Source organism: Symsagittifera roscoffensis, chromosome 9 (genome assembly GCF_963678635.1).
Source record: "Symsagittifera roscoffensis chromosome 9, txSymRosc1.1, whole genome shotgun sequence".
NCBI classification, from domain to species: Eukaryota; Metazoa; Xenacoelomorpha; order Acoela; family Convolutidae; genus Symsagittifera; species Symsagittifera roscoffensis.
Genome location: NC_087070.1, coordinates 31324855 through 31345619, shown reverse-complemented (window position 1 = coordinate 31345619; position 20765 = coordinate 31324855). Strand labels below are relative to the sequence as shown.

The 20765-nt window shown below is 35.6% G+C and overlaps 4 protein-coding genes across 7 annotated transcripts in view; 2 read left to right on the top strand and 2 right to left on the bottom strand.

The window, feature by feature from the left end:
* LOC134854051 (uncharacterized protein DDB_G0284459-like) overlaps positions 1-7692 on the top strand; it is a 42881-nt gene extending 35189 nt beyond the window's left edge. For all 3 annotated transcript variants that reach the window (XM_063870121.1, XM_063870122.1, XM_063870123.1), the window contains 4 exons: positions 1020-1226; positions 1434-1516; positions 4918-5095; positions 7259-7692. In XM_063870121.1, the coding sequence (XP_063726191.1) occupies positions 1020-1226; positions 1434-1516; positions 4918-5095; positions 7259-7501 (711 nt within the window). In that variant the 3' untranslated portion in view covers positions 7502-7692. The remainder of the gene's footprint in view (positions 1-1019; positions 1227-1433; positions 1517-4917; positions 5096-7258) is intronic.
* The window catches only part of LOC134854228 (hypoxanthine-guanine phosphoribosyltransferase-like), a 449675-nt gene that overhangs the window by 320591 nt on the left and 108319 nt on the right, over positions 1-20765 (top strand). The window lies entirely within an intron of this gene.
* On the bottom strand, positions 15211-17170 carry LOC134854821 (RNA polymerase II-associated protein 3-like). The gene is made up of 2 exons (XM_063871180.1): positions 16799-17170; positions 15211-16494 (listed from the first exon to the last, which is right to left on the bottom strand). Exons 1-2 carry the CDS (start codon positions 17105-17107, stop codon positions 15211-15213), a joined length of 1593 nt encoding a protein of 530 aa, XP_063727250.1. The 5' UTR covers positions 17108-17170.
* Positions 17892-20765, bottom strand: part of LOC134853831 (uncharacterized) — a 29395-nt gene continuing 26521 nt past the window's right edge. For both annotated transcript variants that reach the window (XM_063869754.1, XM_063869755.1), the window contains one exon: positions 17892-20439. In XM_063869754.1, the coding sequence (XP_063725824.1) occupies positions 18985-20439 (1455 nt within the window). In that variant the 3' untranslated portion in view covers positions 17892-18984. The remainder of the gene's footprint in view (positions 20440-20765) is intronic.

The following is a 20765-nucleotide window of genomic DNA, read 5'->3' as shown; positions in this document are numbered from 1 at the left end:
ACAAAATTACAATTTTTTCTTGCAAGTCTTTTTTTGAAAATTGTTTGTCCGAATATTTTTTGATCAGTTTGTGAAATTCGCAGTCTTATATATTTTTGCACCATTACATGTTGTGCATCAGCCTATGTCTTCATATTTCAGATAAAAAAATAATTGTTTTCGAAAAAAAGGCTATTTATGTAAGAATGCTATTCATACATTTTTTGTACTATGAAATTGTATGAGCAATATTTTTTCACAGGCTCCAAGCGTAAAAGTTCTTTTCTAGCTTTTTTTGAGCGGAGCTGAACCGGGCTGGCGGGTTGGACAAAAATTTTTAATGGTAATCATCTCTATGCTAGCTTATCTTTAATTTCTTCAATTTTGCAGTTTATTAACTAAATCAGTCACTTCCCTCTACTTACATATGGCAAAAAAAAACGTTTGAAATAAGCAACGTTTTTTTTACAATTGCTTAAATTAGTTCACTGGAATTTTTTACAACTAATTTTTTCGCTTAGTCATTGCACAGCAGCCAGGCATCCTTGTTGATAATGCTGAGCAGCCGATCAGAAATGGAATGTGAATGGGAATGAAATTTTACCTGCAAAAGTTCTCACGTATCGGAAAATAATGGATAAGAAAAAAAATTTAAACAAAAATTACAAATAACAAAAAAAATAAAAATAACAAAAACTCACGGTCCGAAATTCTGTCAAGGTTTGATGACAACTGGAAAAGCCAGATTATTTCTCGCGATTTCTGTTAGTGATTCAAAATAACATGCAGCTTTTCATATTCTTTTGTTATTTCCCTGAATCACTGTTTTCATGAGTCAAGTTCTTCAATAAAACCAATTCAAGCATAGGGATTGATTTTTTAGGTTGTACGAATAATTTTTAAGGCGTGGGTACTGCGTGCAATTCCATGTGACTCTCAGAAGACATTACATGGGAATAGGAACAAAAAATCCATTCCAACGGCAGCCCAGTTACGAAAGACTAAATGAAAGATTCAATAATTTTTAATTGTTTGTTTAGGTCCAGGTGATGTATCAGAATGCGATCACTCACATGGCTTTCACCAACAGACTCATGTCCAGGGGCTTCCACGACCTCGCTCTGGGGTCCACAGTGAGAGATCTGGTGGAGCAGGAGAAGGTGGGGTCCCTGGACATCAGGATTCCGAAGAGTCCGGTGCCTCGATTGGAACACCGCCATCCAGCAGCTACTTTCACACATAGTCAGGTACACAAGAATCACAAACACTTTTAGAAAGTATCAAATAACTGTTTCTTGAAGGTTTCAAAAGTTATTGAGAGAAAAAACTTCTACAAATGTTTTTAGAACATTTTTAGGATGAAAGGCTTAATTAATGGGACAGAATTTATCTATTTAAGATGATTTTTTTGTGTCGGTGAAAGATTTTAGCTTTAAAAAGTGTAATTTTTTCAGAATAAATTGGTGCCCTTAGAAGCCAGACCTGATGCGAAACCCTACAAGGACAAACAATACGACAAGCCATCGTCGACACAGGGGTTAGTTGACCACAAATGTGTATGACTGACACGTTGAATGCATACAAATATATACAACTTTGGCCGGTTGATTTGGAAGTACCAATGATTGGTTCAACCTGGCAGACCAGTTATATTTTTACCAGAAAAAATGAATTCCAAACTTGAAGGCCAGCTGGATCTTTCCATTCGTGATTTGAGATGCAAGAAAAATTTCGCAAAATCAGGTCTTGATTTTTAGAGTATTTTGTACATTTGTTTTCTATACACGCAGCAATCTAATATGTCATATAAAATAAAGCTAAGTTTATGGCCTCCCTGTCTCATAACAAATAATGCAAATTGTTTAAAAAAATCTGATTTGTTTCACTGGCAAAAGAACAGTGGTCGCAAAGTTCTGTGAGATCTGACCTGCAACCATTTTTTTTTAATTTTTAATGGTGTAAATAGGATTGAAATATTGATTCGGATTGTTTCTTTTTCCGAGCGATTCAAATAGCTTCAAATAAAGCTCCTTACAAATCGAACTTGGTATCATATCAAAGTCTTTTCGGTCGTGATTCCAATTCCGAAAAAAAAACATGTATTTCTTTTCTCAATATTGATAGAATTTGGATTGATTTTTTCTTTTCATAGGGGAAGCAAAATGTACTGATACCATATTTAAGCGCAACTTATTATATAAGTGTTAATTTTTTTCGTGTAGCTACTTCGAAAGAGAGACATACACTTCCGATGATAGGTAACAAAGGCGTTTGCTTGTAATCAGCTGTTCAATTTTTTTATTTGTTTTCGCTCCCCTTGTACTCGCTTCCACCTTATTTTGCACTCGAAACTGTAACTGCCATGATTTTTGCTGAGGAATCAAATTATTTTGGAAAAACAATGAAAATTGAAGAAGAATAGAGGTAGGAGAAGGATTTGGAGGGGGAACGAAGAAGGGATATGAAAGAATCTTTCTTGCGCATTCCGGCTAAAAATTTGCAATATTCGTATTTTTCCGTATTCGTATCAGGAAGTGAACAAACCAGAAACAAATAAAACATTATACAGGGAATATTGATAACATAGATATCAAAACTTATAAAAAAAGATTCTAAACATTTCACATAATTTTATAAAAAACTAGATCTTTTTCTGAAATTCTGAGAAACTCGAAATAGTAACAAAGCAATTGCACCAGTGTCCACATATCATCTGTTTAACTGAAACATGGCTTAAATTTTTTCTGATGAAATTTTTTTTCGAAATTGAGGCTACGAATCTTTTTGAAGTTGCATTAGAATTCAGCGAAGATGAGGTATTGCCATTTATGCCAACACTGGGATAGAACATTGAAAACAAAAATAACGGTTTTCGAATCTTGTCATAGCTCATGAAAAATCAAACAAACCAGAAACTAGTAGTGACCTGTATATACAATCCACCAAATTCGCTAAGCAACGATAATTTCGAAAGGCTGCAAAACAATTGGGATGCATTATTGCTTTTTATAGAGCCAAACATTGCGCCTATAGTAACTTCAACATTACTTTCCCGTTAAGTTTGGCAAAGCGAAAAACAAATTGAGGATATAACACTAAGAAAACGTGCTGCCTCCCAATAAGAATAACAGAACATAGCAGCACATTCATTGACTTATTTTTCTGTCTGTCGGACCTCTCAACTAAAAATATCAAAAGTTTACTGTCTGATCTTTTTGGTGTTCATTTTTTCTCAAAGTTTATCAAAAACATTTTTACTGAAAGTTTTACCGCTGAAACCTAGAACGAAAAAAAAACATGGAAGAAAATGGATTTTTTTCTAGCCTGAGATAACAAATGGAGGCAATTATTGAAGCCTGATGACCCAAAAGCGTATTTTGTAATTTAATCTTTAAGAAGGTCGTTTTCCTAGTTGATTAACAGGGAAGAAACAGAGAGGCCTGACATTTAATTCAAAAAAATGCAGCAGCAACGAAAAAATGGTTAGACAACAGTTTTTAAATTTAGATAACTGATGCATAAAACGAATGTAGTTCCGAAAACCGAAATATTAAATATTTAATCATTCATTAGAAAAGAAAACATATCGAAAAAAATTGATATTTGAGTCTAATTCTAGTACGAATTTTTAAAAATTACTCAAAGCAAATCAACATGTATAGAAAATGATATAATCCATCAGCAGCAAGCACTGTTTTTCTTCAAGTCAATGCAGTCATCAAAAAATCTACTACAGATTGATATAATATCAATACTGTTCTCGTCAGACAATTCAAAAATATACTAGTAGCTCCTTTAACACACTTTTTTAAACACTGAATTTTCTCAAAAACTTACTCAATCAGTTTCAAATGCAAACAATTTTCAAGGAAGGAAAATTCATTTATCTGTCAGCCTAAAGACCAATTTTGCATCTACCATTTCTGGGCAAATTTTTTGAGCGTTCAGACGAGCTCAATCATATGTGGAGAAGTTTGATAATTACGAAACAGTCAGTTTAGTTTCAGATCATTCAAAAAAGAGCACCGTTGACGCCATCATTACATTGCTACAAGATGTTTAACTTCGTTAAAGAACAATACTTTTTAGGACTCACAAAAATTTTTGAGACCGTTGATCACTGGTTCGCTAATTTCACCGAAAAAAGCAGTGTGTTTTAATTATTATGAGATTCATTTCAAAAGCAGTTTGGTTTTTCATCAACATACTCATAAAATTAAAAAAAAATGAAGTTTTGCAGTTCTATTGAGTGTTCTTTCAATTGATAGAATTTTAACAGGCCAGCAATTAAAAATTTCTCTAAAAGATTTACAGGATCATTCATCCAAACACCGAAAACCAAATTAACTGAAATTGAAAATTAGTAGTGTAATAAGAAAAATTTATCAGCGCAGGACGGATTCAGCCACCGAATTATTGGATGGGAAGAAATTTGTTCTGTTAAATGTTTTTTGTGTACAGAGTTTTGAAACTGACCGGAAAAAAAGTATTTAGCAAGAGTGCCAGTTTGATCCATTGTGATATGTTATAACTGAACCAGATATAAACTTAATTTATACAAATCAAAAGTAAGCAATGAATGGAAATAAAATAAGACTAGACCTAATGTAAGAAAAATCCTTAATTTTGTTTGAATTCGTTTTCGCTCCTGGGTCGACTGTTTGAAAGGGGTTTCTATGATCCAATTAATTAGTTTTGATATTATCTTGTTCTTTGCTTCTGAGATACTTGAAAATGGGCCGTGCTGGCTTAATGGTGTTCTCCCACACCGCGATTTAGGTTTAATTTTGTAAAGCTATATACATAACCCTGTAACTAGAGATCATGTGGAAGCAACTTAATAATTTTATTTTTATCAAGACACCAATTGATCAATTGTTTCGCCAACTCTTGCGCCAGCGGGCTTTTATGATTCGTGACATTTAATTTTTGTTGAAGCGTTGATCGCAGACGAGTGAAGAAAAGTGTGAAGGGCGAAAGCGGTGATAGTGGCAGGGGTAGCCGCAGTAGGGGTGCGAAGAGCGGTGATTCATCCAGAAGTCTGGAGCCCTTCAGGGGAGAAAAAGAGGCGGCTGCTTTGTCCCTCCAAGCCATCATACCAACATCAGTAGTCAAGGTCAGATGCGGAAAAGTGCAGTAAACTGTTTTCTATTATATTTCGTTCTAATCATGATCAAACACCAATTTCGCGCGAAAATTGGTGTCATAGCGCCAGCAATTAATTGAGTAGTAATGAGAAAGTACCACGTCTGATCTGGGAGTTTCTCGAGGGGGGATGAAAAGTTTGTCGACCTTTGTTAGACCGACAATTTTTTTTGAGCTCCCCCAAATCACTGTAAATTCCCCATTTGGACCAACTTTTTGCACCAAAGCGGTTTTTAAAAAAATCAAACCAAAAAACGTGGCTCAAGCACTTTATGGAAAGTTTTGAACAAAAAATACGTTTTTCAGGGCGTCCTAAAAATTGGATGTCCTAAAATGGTACCAAAGGGGAACCTTTCTGGTCCCTGCCCGCCTAAATACGCCCCTGCATATACCTGTCCGGCTGGCGAAAACTAAATTTTCTTTACTACTGCGGCTCAAAAAACTCTTAATAACTGCTATGTAAGATTTATTAGTTACTATGATGGACTAAGAGGATGAAAGAGCTCCTGTTTTCCGGATCGCAACTTTCCATGTTGAGTATGAACGCGACCATTTTTTAGAGCAATTGGTCCTAGAGAAAAGACCAAAAAGAGGCTAATATAGTTTGACCGCCATCATCTCCCCGGGTCGAGGTCCCAGACTCATGTCCAGACTTTCGCGATAAAATTTTGGCATTTCCAGACTTTCCAGACCAAAATTAGGCATTTCCAGACTTTGGTGACCAAAACCTGGCATTACCAGACTTTTGCGACCATGATGATCTGTCGCGACTATCGCGACCGAAGCGGAGGTGGCGCGACCAAAACATCGCTACTCACATTTGATATGTCCAGACTCTCGCGACCAAGAGTTGCCATTTCCAGAATTTCGCGACCGAAAAACTAAGGCGCGACTTTCGCGATCGAGGCGGATACGGTGCGGCCCTGCGGCTCAAGAAACGGCGTGACCGGCGCGACCAAACTTAGCCATTCCCAGACATTCCGGACCTAGATGGAGACGACGCGACTTTTCAGACCAACATGGAGATGGCGGGACTTAAAAAAAAGTTTTTCAGGGCTTTCTCGACCGAGGTGGAGACGGCGCGACTTTCGCGACCATGGGGGATACGGCGCGACTCAAAAGGCAACGGCTCTCTAGACTTTCCAGACCGAGGCGGAGACGGCGCGACCAATAATCATTTTATAGCGACCGTAGTGGAAGCGGCGCGACTTTCGCGTTCAGAGTGGAGACGGCGCGACTTTCCAGACCAAGGCGGATACGGCGCGTTTTTCCAGACCGAGGCGGAGACGGCGCGACTAAGAAACAATTCTTTGCGACCGTGGTGGATGCGGCGCGACTTTAGCAATCAGAGTCGAGTTAGCCCAGACCACGGTGCATACGGCGCAACTTTCCAGAACAAGGCGGAGACGGCGCGTTTTTCCAGACCGAGGCGGAGAACATTTACATGAACCAAAATTTACCAAGCTTTTGGCTATTTTGTCTAAGTAATTGTTTTCCTGTTTTGATTCTAAGTATTATACTATCTATATTTATGGACCTAAACCTTATTTTTTTCTGCTGTCCGACCCATTTATAGCCCTTATTTATAACCCTTTTTAAATAAGGGCTATAGCATAGTGTAAGGCGTTTACTTTGAAATAGTCAGATCGTGTATTCGAGCATATGCCATGGCAATGATAGTGTTTGAGGATGCGCTCTCACTTGACCTCTAGCTGCAGGTCTACCACAGTTTGACCAAATTTGGCTGCAATATTACGGCCTTGAGTCGCAAAAAAGAGCTTCGCACAACAAAAAAACACAGTCTGGAAGGTGGGGAGATAATACAAATGGACTATCCTCGACAGGACTCTTAAGGCCTACTGGTAGATCCTCAGCGATTCGCAGGAACTATATTATTATAATTATTATTTAGTGCTATGAGTCCAAATTTGGAGATTACATGAATCGGTCTAGTCTTAAAAAAAGCAGAATTAAAATTCAATTTTAAAAGCTGTTTAGCTGCTAGATTTTGTTTTGAGAAAAAACAATGCTTTCTTTGTTTTTCGACAGCCATCGTTTTTCGAACAACTGTTTACTGTTTTCTGGTTAATTCTTGGTTATTGTTTTTCTGAGCTGAGCGAACTGTTGTATTTAGCAACCGAGATGGCATCGTAGCATGTGGACAAACTACAACAACATAGGCGTGAACAACCCGGACGAACAGACCCAGAAATGGGAACAGCATATGTCCAAATTAGGCAGGGAACTAGCAGACCACAATTCCATACTCCGACCCCACACTACCATTTCTATTGGCGATGAGTCACTGGAAGACCCGGTTATGAAAGAAAAACAGTTCCAGACTTCACCTGCTGCACTGGCTACGGGCTCAAACTGACTGTATTTGAGAACAGAAACTTTTGAAATGATGTTTTGTTGTCTTGAAGATACATTGAAGAGAAAAGGCCAATCAACTTTTACGAAAAAAAAATTTAAAACAAAAAAATTTAGCCGATATAATTTGATTCAAAATCATGATGCTGGAAAACGATCAACAAAAAGGTAGTATTCAGGGGCGGATCTAAGATTTTCTAGAGGGGGGGGCGGATTTTCAAAAAAATTTCCAAAATTTTGTCGACTTTTTTTAGGTCGACCGAATTGATTTTTCGAGCTATCCCTAAGCACGGTTTAATCCCTGTTTTGGCCAAATTTTCTGCGCTGCAGGCAATATTTTGAAAAAACAGTCCAAAAAAGGCGTTTTTGGAAAATTTAGGCACTTTTTGGAAAATTTTGACCAAAAACAACGCGTTTTTTTGGCGCGCGCTCCCCTCTCACAATTAGTATGTATTGGCGCCTTAGGAGCCTTTAGAAAAATTTTAGCGTCGGTCGGCCAAAAATGGATTTCTTAAAAAGTACCAAAGGGGGACCCTTTGGGTCGGCAGGGGTTCGAATACCTGATGGGAGACGTCAGCCCCTCCCCCCCCCCCCCCCCCCCCCCTAAATCGGCCCCTGATACTATTAAGAAATTTTTAAAAAGTTGAACGGATTAACATCAATAGAATAAATTTCCACTAATAAGGTAATATTAGGTAAAATAAAGCAGCACTAGAAATTGTGTTCAGTCTCTCTCTCATTGCTCTGTGAAAAAAGAAGAGCCGGTTACAGGGCAAGTTACTGAGCACAGAAAATTCCGACCACAATAATGCCAAAACTAAAAAAAATATATATTCTAATATTGTGTCGTTTTCTGTTCGTGGCGAGATGAAAGGATCAGGAAGAAGACCTAAAACTTAATCATATTCAATAGTATTAGTAATTTAGGCCTATTCAACAACAGTTTTATTCGAAAAATGTTAAAGTGATTAGAAAATCAAAAAATGCTTCTAAAATTTGTTCAAAATTTTGCTGAATATTTCTTTTTTAGTTTTATATTTAACTTTTATTCTCAAAAAGACGGAAAAAACTTCTAAAACTAAATTTACAGAAACTTCTATTATCAGCGTGATCGCTTGCTTTATTTGCTCGAACTGAGAAAAAGTCGAAAACTTCAATTTGATTTTTCTCGATACTGAAGTTCAAGATCGAATCGCAACTGAAACGGAGTTAATATGATCAATCACTGGAACCATTTAAATAATTTTTTTTGCTTTTGCTTTCAAAAAAAAACATATTACAGAAATTAAAAAACTAAAACACCTGAAGACAAATCTCTTCCCTGCGTTCAGTAATCGTAACAACTAATGTGTAAAACGGGCAACTTTTCTGACACAGAAAATTTTAGATTCCGAACAGCGGCTGAAAGGACTTGAAATGATATAACCCTCAAAGCCCTGCGACTGTTATTCGTGATACCCGACTTTGCGAGGCAAAAACATCGAAGGCCAGAGAGCCTTTCCACTTTGAAGATTGACCGGAGCAACAATCAAACGGAACACACTGGCTTCTAGCCAATAAGGACCTTCAATTAATTGGCAAATTCTTACCGTTATGTTCAAAATGACAGAATTTATTTACATATTAGAACTATTATCCCGGGTTCACCAAAAATGCTTGTCATACAATTCTTATTATTGGAAAAATCTTGTACTGCAATTCCAAACATACAAAATTTTGTGAGAAAACTCTAGATTAAGCATTTTTTACACAAAGGCGAAGCGGAACTTCGCATTAATTGCGATACAAGAAATCATAAAAATCATGATTCGACAAAACTAAAGATGTTGAAAAAACCTAGGTGAGCCAAAATTTTCATATGGCTCGATAAAGCTGGATGTAGGTGTGTGTTTGATTTTTTTGAGTGTGCTATTCTGATGCGATATGAAATGTGTAATTTCACAAATTTGACTTTCCGCAACACGTAATAAAATAAGCGAGAAATTTTTTTTTAAATTATCGAATTTTCCAAAAAAAACAAAACCTTTCTCTAACAGAAGAGTAGCCGCTTTTGCAATAAAAATTGTTGATAGGGTAGTTAATAAGAAAACTCGAAAAGTTTCTAAAAAAAGGGTCTGAGTTCAAAAATTTGACTTTCCAAAATCCGTAATTTTTTCTGCTTAAAGCAGGTCGTGGCCAGTAAAGTATAGTAGATTCCCAAAATCAGGTATCTCGATTGAAAACTTAACCTGAGAATTGGCAAGTTACTTTTCGATTAGAGTAACAAAACAAAAATTCCACTTGTTTGAAGGCCATAACTTTCTTCTAAAGAAACTAGGCGTAGCAAACTAATAAAAGTGAGCTTTTTTACAGCTTGCAGTGTCGATTTAACCGATAACATCAGATTTGACAGGATTTTTTTGAGTAAAGTCCAGAAAAATGGTCAACAAATCAGAAAATTGACATTTCCGAGAATCAAAGCTTCTTGTTTAAAAATAATTGGGCGTAGCCCTTTATGCCAAAAAAAATCACCTAGCCTGTAATTTCATGAGAATTAGCATGTCAGCACATCAGCATCATAAGTAATTAAACTGATTTTTAAAACTAGCTGTTAACCCGAACAAACAGTGTACATTCCGACAAATCGATGATAAAGCTTGCTTATTGCCAGGGTAATGAATGAAAATTATTTGATAAGCATTTATCCATAAATCAAAGAAGTGTTTTATTTTTATTTTTGTTAAACAATTTTGTGTTTTGTCCGAAAACATAATGACCAAAAGTTTTCTTATACATGAAACCCTCTTGGTTGAAGGGAATAAATCTCACAGATAGTCGGAATTTTAGTTATAACTAATTGAGATAAAATTTTATAGATCACTCAGAACTATGAATAAAAATCTTAGTATTTTGAATATAGCTACAAAATTTTTAGCCAAAATTTTAATTAATCAAAAATCATGGGCTTTTTTTTGACAAACAGAAATGTAACTTAGAGTATAAAAACTTAGAAATTTCAAGTTTGGATTCGCAAAATTCGAGTCAATTTTGTTTGCGTGGAATGACAAATTCAACATGGTCTACGTTATAGACAAAAATAATAAATTTTAGCTTACATTTTTATTTTTTTTTCGGAAATTTTTCACGCAGCTCTGACCCCTATTCGCAAAGAAACTCAGGCCGATTATCTGACGTACAAGTAGCGAAGAAAGTTCCAGCCATAGTGGCATTGGCAAAAGGAACGAAAAACATCGTTTAAGCGTAAGGTGTTTGTTATTCAGTCAGTTTTGGAATTTTATAGTTAGGAATTTCGACAGAATTTTTATACCAACTGAAAAATGTTGTTTTCCTGAGTTTATCTATTTTATCGTAAAATTATTATTTTCTTACAGAACGAAATGAACACGAACGCAAAATCTTTTTACTTGGAGTTTCTTTGAAAGCGAATGATCCCGATTATTTGCCGAGTTGTGCAAAAACTGAGTTACATCTATCTGCAATTTTTTCTTCTATGTCTGTCCTTTCTTGATTTTCATTGCTTCTTGGAGCTGGGACAACTGCTAAAAAAAAACATAGGTCGATAAAAATCTTGTTGGTCCTGGGTTTGAAAATTGCTAGTTTGACCAACTTGGGATAAATAACGCGCAATATATTGCGTTCTTATCACATGCATTTGATACAATCTAAAATGAACAGAGACAAGTGAGTTGGTCGTATTTTCAGGATAAGATGCTGATTTGCTAATCTTCTAATTTCTCAAACCCCGGGAGATAAATCAAAAAAATTGTTTTCAAAAAAACAAACATTTTAATGAGCCTTGAAGGGCAGTCGGAAAACTGATATACGAGTGAGCAGTATTATTAGTGAATAAAGCCTTTTTTGTTGAAGCACATGATATGTAGCTTGTCTGCGAAAAGCTTAATATTTCAACTTAAACTTATTATCTGTGTAAACAATCTTGAGAACGAATAGTCTTTTAAAATTTAGAGGTGATTAGTGGATAATTGTCGACCTATTGCTCGCAAGGTCGCGTTTTGGTCACAATTATATATAGATTTTTTGGCCAAAATATGCCAGACATCTCTGCCTGTTTAAATTTGAGGTTTATCAGCCAGAATATGCCTGAGGTAAGCGCAACGGATCAATTGTTCGCTACGCGCCAATGCCGTTGGTATTCAATAAATGTTAAAATTATTGCTATAATAATAAATTGGCTAAAACTGACTTTTTTTCAGAAAACTTTAAAATGTCTCATTGGAAGTTGAGGTATAAACTTTGAAAGTGTCGATTGATTTATAATGATTCGACCCTATCTGTGCAAATAAGGCTCATTTTTTGTTCAATTATCAAATCTGTGTTTGTGTGAAAAAAAAACAGAAATACATATTTTCTCTTCACTTTTTATGGTCGAAAAAAAAGCTCTATAAAGTTAAGCAAAACAAATTTCGAACCGTCAAGTTGGGTTCCTAATTGTTGCACCTGTTAAATGGCATAAATATTTGTTTTGACACAGTCAATAAGAATTTATCTAGCGTAAAAAAGGAATTATCGGTTGTTTTTTACCGACAAACTTCGATTCTCGCAATATTATTTTGCCGTCTTTTTGATTAAAAAAACGTTGTGGTGAAATTAAATTAAGGAAAATTTGTATCTCTTTTAGCTATGAGAAACTTCGGTGATGTTGTTGCTTTGAAATACGTCAAATTACAAAAATTGCATTAATAAACGGCCGTTTAGTCGTGTGCAGCTATCATTTCAACGGATCAGAAATTTGCGAAAGCCTCCGCATTCCAAATCAATGTTAAAGAATCCAATCTCTTCAATTTTGATGGTCGAAATAAACAAAGTTCCAGGGAATTAAATCAAAAAAGAAGTTTTGAACAGTCAATTTGGATTCTTAATTATTTCGCCTGTTTAATGGTAAAAAATTATTTTTACCCAGTCAGTAAGAATTTACCTAAGCTAAAAAAGAATTAAGTTGTTTTTTACCGACAAACTTCGAATCTCGCAATAATATTTTGCGGTAACTTTTTGAGAAAAAACCGAAAGCTTTGGGCATCCTTCGATGCGGTGAAATTAAATTAAGGGAAAATTGTATCTCTTTCAGCTATGAGCTATTTCGGTGGTATTATGTTGTTTTGAAATCAGTCAAAATACAAAATTTTCATTAATAAATGCTCGTTTTTTGTGTGCAGCTATCATGCCAACCGATGCGAAAGCTACCAAAGCCTCCACGTTCTAAAAAAAATGGTGAAGATCTGATTAAATTCTGATAAATCTAAATAGATGTATACAGAACTCGGGTATTTTTTGTTATGCGACCCAAAACTATCAAAACGATAAATGGGCTAATATAATTTGCAATAAAGATTCAAGTTTCTTTCGATTTGTTAATCGGATCCAATCAGAATAAAGCCTTGAAATATATTTTTCAAAATAGCAAAACATGGAATTTTCGGCCAGAAAATATAAAGAAAATCCTAAACTCTAAGATATCATTTAGTTGTGTGTGCATATGCCTTATCATATACTATCACTTGTTTCAAAATTTGGCCAAATTCAAAACAACCGATATGAGCCGAAATTCAAACAACTCAACCGAAAGTATGCAGACATTTCAGCCAGACACAATTCAGCCATTAAGAGGCACTCGCGCCAACGTGTTGCGAGATTGCAAACAGAGGGTAGGACTCTATACAAAATTTAGAGCCAGTTTTTGCCACGAAGAGACGACGCGAGCTAAGCACTTCCAATGGCGACCTTCAATTGAGAAATAACTCCAATTTCGATTTTCTTTCGAGTCTAGCGATTTAAAAAACTGGCATAATTGTCTGTACACTTTCGGCTGAATTGTCTGAATTTCAAATTGGCTAAAATTAATTTGACCGAATTGCCTGTGCGCCGTTTCAAAATTTAAATTTTTGAAAATTCAAAATCTTTTAACGGTTATGAGAAATTTTTGAAAGAAAAAACTATTTCAACCAAAATAAAACGTAATTGAACCATTCAGTAATTTTCCTTGCTATGAGCGATTTTGTTTAACTTTTTTGTCTGTGTTCGTTTGTTTGGTTAGTTTAAAAAACTTTTTCTGGACAAATGCTTGTCATAGATTTTCCGTTTATGGAGAAGACTTAATGACACAATTTTAGGGTAACAAAGCGTTTATTATAAACATTGAGTACGCATTGAACTGTGAGGTATAAATTTTTCATAAATGAACATTATATGGGAGTTTTTGCCAACCCGAAAAACGAATTACTATTCACAAGTATTGAAAACAACAAAAAAGGTTGATACAACTTAACTAATTCGACGGTTTATGTCCAAGTACGACAGAATGCTCCAGTTGCGATAGTTAATGTTGGATTAAGTTTCCTTGTAGTTATTTTCCTACCGACTTAGCGAAAACGACCAATACAAAACAGACTTAAAACGAGCCAAAATTTCAACGCCGTTGAACCGAGCCTTTTTATGATTTTCTTCCTAAACGTTTCTGGAATGCAATTACTCGCTTGTTATCGGATTATTGAGTTGTTCCAAAAAATTGCTAATCTACAATAGCACAGAATGTTCCGACTATTAAAAAATATAACGTTTTTTTTTTTAATTTTTTTTTTCAGATTACAAGTTTTTTCTGGGTGGTGTGATAAAAACAGCAAAGTTAGTTTTACCAACAATGTACAGTTATCTAAATTGTAAATAAGAACATAAATTACATCATAAATAACAAATATAACACAAAAGTGTTTTTTTAGCATTCATGATTGTTTACTATGTTATTTTTTCCGATTTATTGCTTCAACTTGTAACTTAAATAAATCTGATTTCTCCTTTTTTCGCTTAATAGCTTTTTGGGTCATTTTTTTGCGTTTGTTTTATCAATTTAGTTGCCCAATTTTGTGTCATTTGAAGGAAAATTAAATTGTTTATCCCTGCGCGTTTCTGGTGGGGCCGAAACTTTTAAAGCGCTTTTTTTTCGACACAAAAAAACTCCAAATGGTCATAACTTCAAAATTCGACAATTAATATTTCTATGACTCTTTTCCACAAAAATAAGGGCGTAGCCGTTTTTATTTATGCAAGGAGGAATTCTAATGCCGTTTATTGCCACTGAACGCTTGTTCTCAGATTTCTTTTTGGCACGGTAGATCTGTTTTCGAAGAAACGAACAACAGTTTAAAATTTGGGCATTTTCTAAGGCCATAAATATTTTATAGAGAAACAGGGCGCGGCAGCTTATGCAGGTAAGATTCCAATAACATTTCTTTTGTTTGAAGTCTTTAATTATTTCAGATTTATTGAGGTACTTTTTGAGAAAATGAAAAAAAAAATTCAAAAATTGCGTCAAAAATCCCCCCCTGCAAGTTTTGAATGGAGTGTGATTCGGTAAAAAGGGACAATATACAGAAAACAGGGGAGTAGACGGTCTTTTAACCAGTTTTGTGAAAATGATGCCACCAAAAATAAAATTTATATTTGTGACTTGGATTAGAAAAAAGAATTTTTATTAAGAACTACGCTCTGCTTGTGTAAATATGCGGAACAATAATCATGGAAAAACATATAACGCTGTACTTTTTCTTGAGAATATTTTCCAGAATCTATTAAATTGAATATAGTAAAAGGTTTGGCGGTAAGATTGAGATTGCTACACAAACTGATTTGGTATTTTACAGTGCAAGGACAACTCCGTCTTTTCGTTACAAAAAATAGAAGTGAAAAATTAATTCAAATTTACATAGAGTACAATTTCTTTACAGATGAAATTTGATCAATAGAAACAGTTTCAGTTCTCTCTACGAATTCAAACAGTTCCTTTACAACCTGTTTTTCCTCTTTGCTCAAAAACATGGTCAATGTTGAAAATCGCTTAACTTTCGAAAGCGCAGCGAGGTAAGGGAAAACTTCTGGTTGCCTTTTAAGCACAAAATAGTTTTTGAACACCTGCAGAAAAGTAGTTAGCATTGTTGAGTCGAACGCCGAATGAGGTATGAGTGAGGTCAGCTTCTGCGACGGTATTTGTTTCAAATACAAGAAAGTATTTTCCTGGTTTTTGTGAAGCTGTTTCCAATCTGCAATAAATTGCATTGAGGACATAGGAACAGGCGGGATTTGGATTTCTTTTGATTTGACTTTAACATGGTTGTCTGATTTTGGTGATTCCGCCTCCAGATTTTCATTTAACTTGTGAAACCTTGAAGAAGTGTCTTCGGTAGTTTTATCCGCACTGTCATTCAATGGAGTGGACCAATTTGATTCAACTGCGTCGAATTTTTGTGACTCTGTTTTCGATTCAGTAATGTCAGAAGCAATCTCAATAACTTTTGACTTTGAAGGCTTTGTTTCTTTCGTTTTGATAAAATTGGCTTGAGCTCCTAAATTAGAACTCAAATTTTCAGAACTCCTGATTTCCTCCACGTGTATTCTTCTCAGCGGAACTTTCGACCTTTTCCCAATACTTTTCTTTACCGGCATCACTATATTATTCGTATTCGCAATGCCACTTTTGTTCTCTTTCACCAATTTCAGTTTATTGAGCTCGTTCAAAGCTTCTTTGTTATCTGGTTGCAGCTTAAGTACAGTTCTAAAATCTTGCTCACTCTGTTCCACTTGACCTAAGTTCCGATAAGCCGAAGCTCTTCTCAGGTACGATTTGAAATATGAGTCATCTAGCTTAATAGATTCGGTGCAATCATCAATGACTAAATCATTTTTACCCAGTTTCAAATTAGCCATTGCTCTGTTTGAATACAATAGCGCGTTATTTGGGTCAGCTTCGATGCCCTTTGTGTAGTATATTATGGCATCATTTAGTTTACCATTTTTGAGACATTTATTGCCCTGCTCTTTGTAGAAACTGGCCTTTTGTCTTTCTCTCTGTCTCAAAAGAGCGGCCACTTTTTCTTCGTCGTTTTCCTCGAGTTCACTTTCTTTGTTTTCGTTCTTCGCAGATTCACTCTCAATTTTTTCACATTCTTTATCCACGTCAAATTTGTCCCATGCTCTGTAGTCGTACGACTGAAACGAATAATTGCTTCAATTTCACGGAAATTATTCAACTCAGCTTAGCAATCAGTTTAATATCTTAGTTAAATATCTATAAATAATTAATTATCTTGGTACATTTTAGCAAGTGCTCATTAGTTGAAGATTAAGCAAACGATTCACTAGATCATAGAAGAGTGCTCAATTATTTAATTCGTTTATTTTAACAAGGCCGAATGCTACATTAGTTAGACTTCATCAATGATCACGGGGTCTGTCAAACTCGCAAATTTTTACAACAGTTCATGGTTCTCTAAATATCTTCATGGCAACTTACTTTAATTTTCTGTTTCTTCGGCGACTCCTCGTCCTTTAAATCCTCTTTCACTGCCTTTTTCTCCACTTTGGGCTTAGTTGCAATATTCCTCACAGGCGGCCTTGACTGTTCACCATCCCCAGTCCCTCCCATTTTCCCTCCCTCTCCAGAACTAGTAGCCCCCGCCCCAGTAGCGATTGATTTAATGACCTCGTCTTTCTGCTTGATGTCTGTCTCCCACGACTGCAGTTCACTCATGAAGTCCGCCAACTCAGTCTGGTTGTGCTTCAAGTTGATCTGCATGTTCATGAAGTCTGCTGATGAAGTCATCTCTTCTGCTTAATCAGTGTGATTGAGTGAACAAAATTTAAATAACAAGGCACATTCAAATTGAATCTGAAACAATAATCGAATGCTACACAACTGATCTAAGACGGAAAAGAGGTGAACTCATTTTACTTACCGTTTTTAAAACATCTTATGTATTGTGTATTCAGCATGTTTTTTGGGTGTATATTTTTCATAATCAACCTAATAACATTAGGAATCAAGTTACTAAATAGCTCAAACAAAAAGAAACTGTAGTGGTGCAAGCGAAATATTATATTCCACTGAAAACTATCAGAAGTAAATAATCAAAACTAAAAACATCGCTAACAGACAGAAGGAAAAAATTCAATGAACAAGTACACCGAAAAACTTTTGTTTTTACTTAGAAATTCAAAGAAAAATAACTACATCACTTCAGTTTTTTTCGAATTTCGAGAACCTTTTATGTTGACATTTTTTTGATATCATAAACTTTTTGATAGAAATTTTTTTATTTTGCCGGAAACTTTTTGAAACCAGAAACCATTCACGTTTTTTCATGCAACTTCCTATTTTGCCACTGGAGAGGGTTATCTTCCTTCCTTTTAGTAAATGAATTTGAATTGAATTTACAAAGAAATCATGCGACGAAACTCCAAGTATAAATTTGAGCGTGACTAAAAAATTTACACTGCCGGAAAAAAAAACAAGCTTAAAAATTCGCTTCGTTGATTGGCACTCAAAATACCCCAAGTTCCTTATTACTAAAATCGTTGAATCCTAAACTACTATTCAAAGAAAAAAGTACAAAAAAAATTTATTTAACCTCATGGCTGATATTTTTCATGAATTTAAAATCAAATTAAGCAATGAAAGAATAGAACAGAGAAGATTGGACTAGCCTGGCATCCATTTTGGACGATGAATTAGGGACCTTAGAGGGGGTGAAGAAGTCACTTGCAAGCAAAGTAAAGCGGATGAATTGCATTTTGTTCAGACTAAGAACATACAACACTGACAACAGTATCTCGACTCGGCAGTATTTCGTTTTTAACGCATTTTACCTAAAAATGCTTCTATAACTTGTCTCTCTTCCTTTCTTTTATTATGCAAACTGCTGTTTTGATTGGCAGCAGATTAAAAATAATGACTGAATTTCAAATCAGACTACCTAAAAATTTTTAGCCAAATCGAGAGACTTATGAATCAAAGTTACCTGACCCGGTAATGGATGATGAAGGCATTAGGCAAGAAAAAGATTCGATTTATACACACAATTAAACTAGCCAAACCCACATTAAGCGATAGAAAATTGAACAAAAAGAAGCGACCAGAGATGAGAAATATGAAGAAGAAGGAACATATTGTAGCACAGATTTCGAGATATTGAGATTTGATCAATCTGATAAAATGAAACTAATGATATGACTCAGGGATTCTACTGTGGCGAATGAATAGTGCACTAAAATTACTAAATCCATTTCAAAGCAGAAATCAATTCATACAACACACAACACAAGATTGCGCAAAATTTGATTTTTGCTATTTAAAAGTCCGAAAAAGCTATCCAAATCGATGAAAAAAAGGCAGAAACATGATATCCTTTAAAGCCCTTAACAAATGCTTATTAAAAATTTTATAAATCAAAAAAAGAGGTTTTAATACAAGAATTATTTTAAAATCAGATACACTGCACCCACGCTAATTCAAAATCATCTAATTCACAATTTTCACACCATTAAACTATTTTATCAATTAAATGCTACGTTTAGTCACAAGTTAATTATAATTTAGCACTTTCTAACGTCTAACCAAAACCGTTTCACCGCCCTAAGGGGTCTGTAGGACTTCAACCTAAACCTTCTCATAAATTTGACTTCTCAAAACCCCGCAAACTTTCACACGTAGCATTCTTCCTCATCATCTTCATATTTCACACTTCTGCACCTTTGGTCTCTGCTCGACATGTTATTGTACGCATACATTGCAGTTTGACTTCTTTGCTCTTGACTTCCGTTTCCACCAGCTGCAATTTCCGGTCTAGATAAGAACATGTTCAGATTCTGTTCATACTTCTGTCTCGAACTTCCAGCGCCACCACTGATGCGTTGTGACGAAGAAGACTGCGTAACAATCATATTCACATTTTGATGATTACGTAATTGCGACGAGTTTGTAAGTATGTCATCATTGCGTTGGTTCCTATTGATAGAAGACCCTTTTTTACTCGATGACAATACTGGCTGACCAGGGTTGAACCCAGATTTGTGCATTCTGTTTTGTGACGTTTCACACTCGATGTCAGTTCCAAAATTCTTCCTCAAAGGTGCATTAACAGGGGGCGGTCTGGTTAATTGATAGAGACCTTGACTTGGATTAGGATAACCTTTATTAAGGTTGTTTCTTGTCCCTTCGCTTTGATCTTTTGCGGGCGTTGATTGCAAACCATAAGTAGTTCCATTGCTTTGATATGTTTTCTGAGTTTGCGCGAACATTACATAGTCTCCATTCGATTCATTCGAAGGTTGATCAACTTCCATTGCCAATTCAGACGAATGCCTTCGATGATGTTGTTGTTGTTGTTGCTGCTGCTGTTGATGTTGTTGACTATTATTACTAACAACTTGATTAGTTGAATTTTTAGTTTTCTCTTTCCTACTTGAACTTTTACTGGATCCTTGAGAAGTCCCGCTCAAGAATGTTTGATCATGGCCGCCGCTGCTACAATTTTCGTCGACTAAATTTTCAGAAGATTTGAAGCTTCTTAAACCATTAAAGAACTTTTTAGCCATCGAAGTTCCCGACTTCTGGCTGTTATGTTTGTATAGACCATCAATTTCGTCTGCTTCTGATTCCTTTGACAATTCCAGATCAGTCAAGTTAGTACTGGACTTGAACAACTTGCTAGTCAGACCCGATCCGACTGATTTACTTTTCGGAATTTTACCGAAGCCTGCCGACGTTAATTCTGGCGACGCTCCTGCGGAGTTTGGGAAATTTGGCATCGGCCTGCGATATGTAAACTCATAAAATGCATGATCGGGGTGCTTCAAAGTGTGATCAGGTTGATAATCCGAGTTGTTCACCGGTTTCGCCATTAGATGTCCGTCTTCACTCTGGAAATGCTGAGTGTCCATTTCATGTTTGATCTCGGGAATATACGGTGCCACAGTGGTCCGTAGTTCCTCGAAGGGAAGGCAAGATAGAAACGGGTGGTTTTTGAGCTCGTCCACTGAGCGAGATCCAAGTCGATTTCTTTGATCGCGACAAATGTGTTGAATGAAGTCAACGCAGTTATGCGAAATGGGAATTATGTCACGAGGTATCCGCAGATACTTCTTCCAGTTAAGCACCTGAAAGTTACACAACCTTGTCTTTTGGATTCACTGCTGCCTATTTCCTGACGCCAGTTCCGTATTATAGTTCCTGAGACCTTGAAATTTAGTTAGTTTCCGAAAATTCGCAACGTATAAATACTGAACGTATTTATGCACTAAATCGGTCTCTCAAATTGAAGGACCAGGATTACTATTTAATATCAAACAATTCGATAAATTTAATAACATTTACATAAAATAGTTTAGAGCTGCCGTTGCTGACTCTGGTCAATTATATTTCTCCCCTATTATTAATTAATGAAGGCACTGATCAACAGAATTAAAGTTTATTTAACTAACTA

What these genes read in the sequence shown, in the direction of transcription:
- LOC134854821 (XM_063871180.1), bottom strand. Translation starts at nt 17,107, where the DNA reads ATGACTTCATCAGCAGACTTCATGAACATGCAGATCAACTTGAAGCAC. An exon ending in CGAAGAAACAGAAAATTAAA is followed by an intron (nt 16,495 to 16,798) that starts GTAAGTTGCCAT and finishes TATTCGTTTCAG; the next exon opens with TCGTACGACTACAGAGCATG.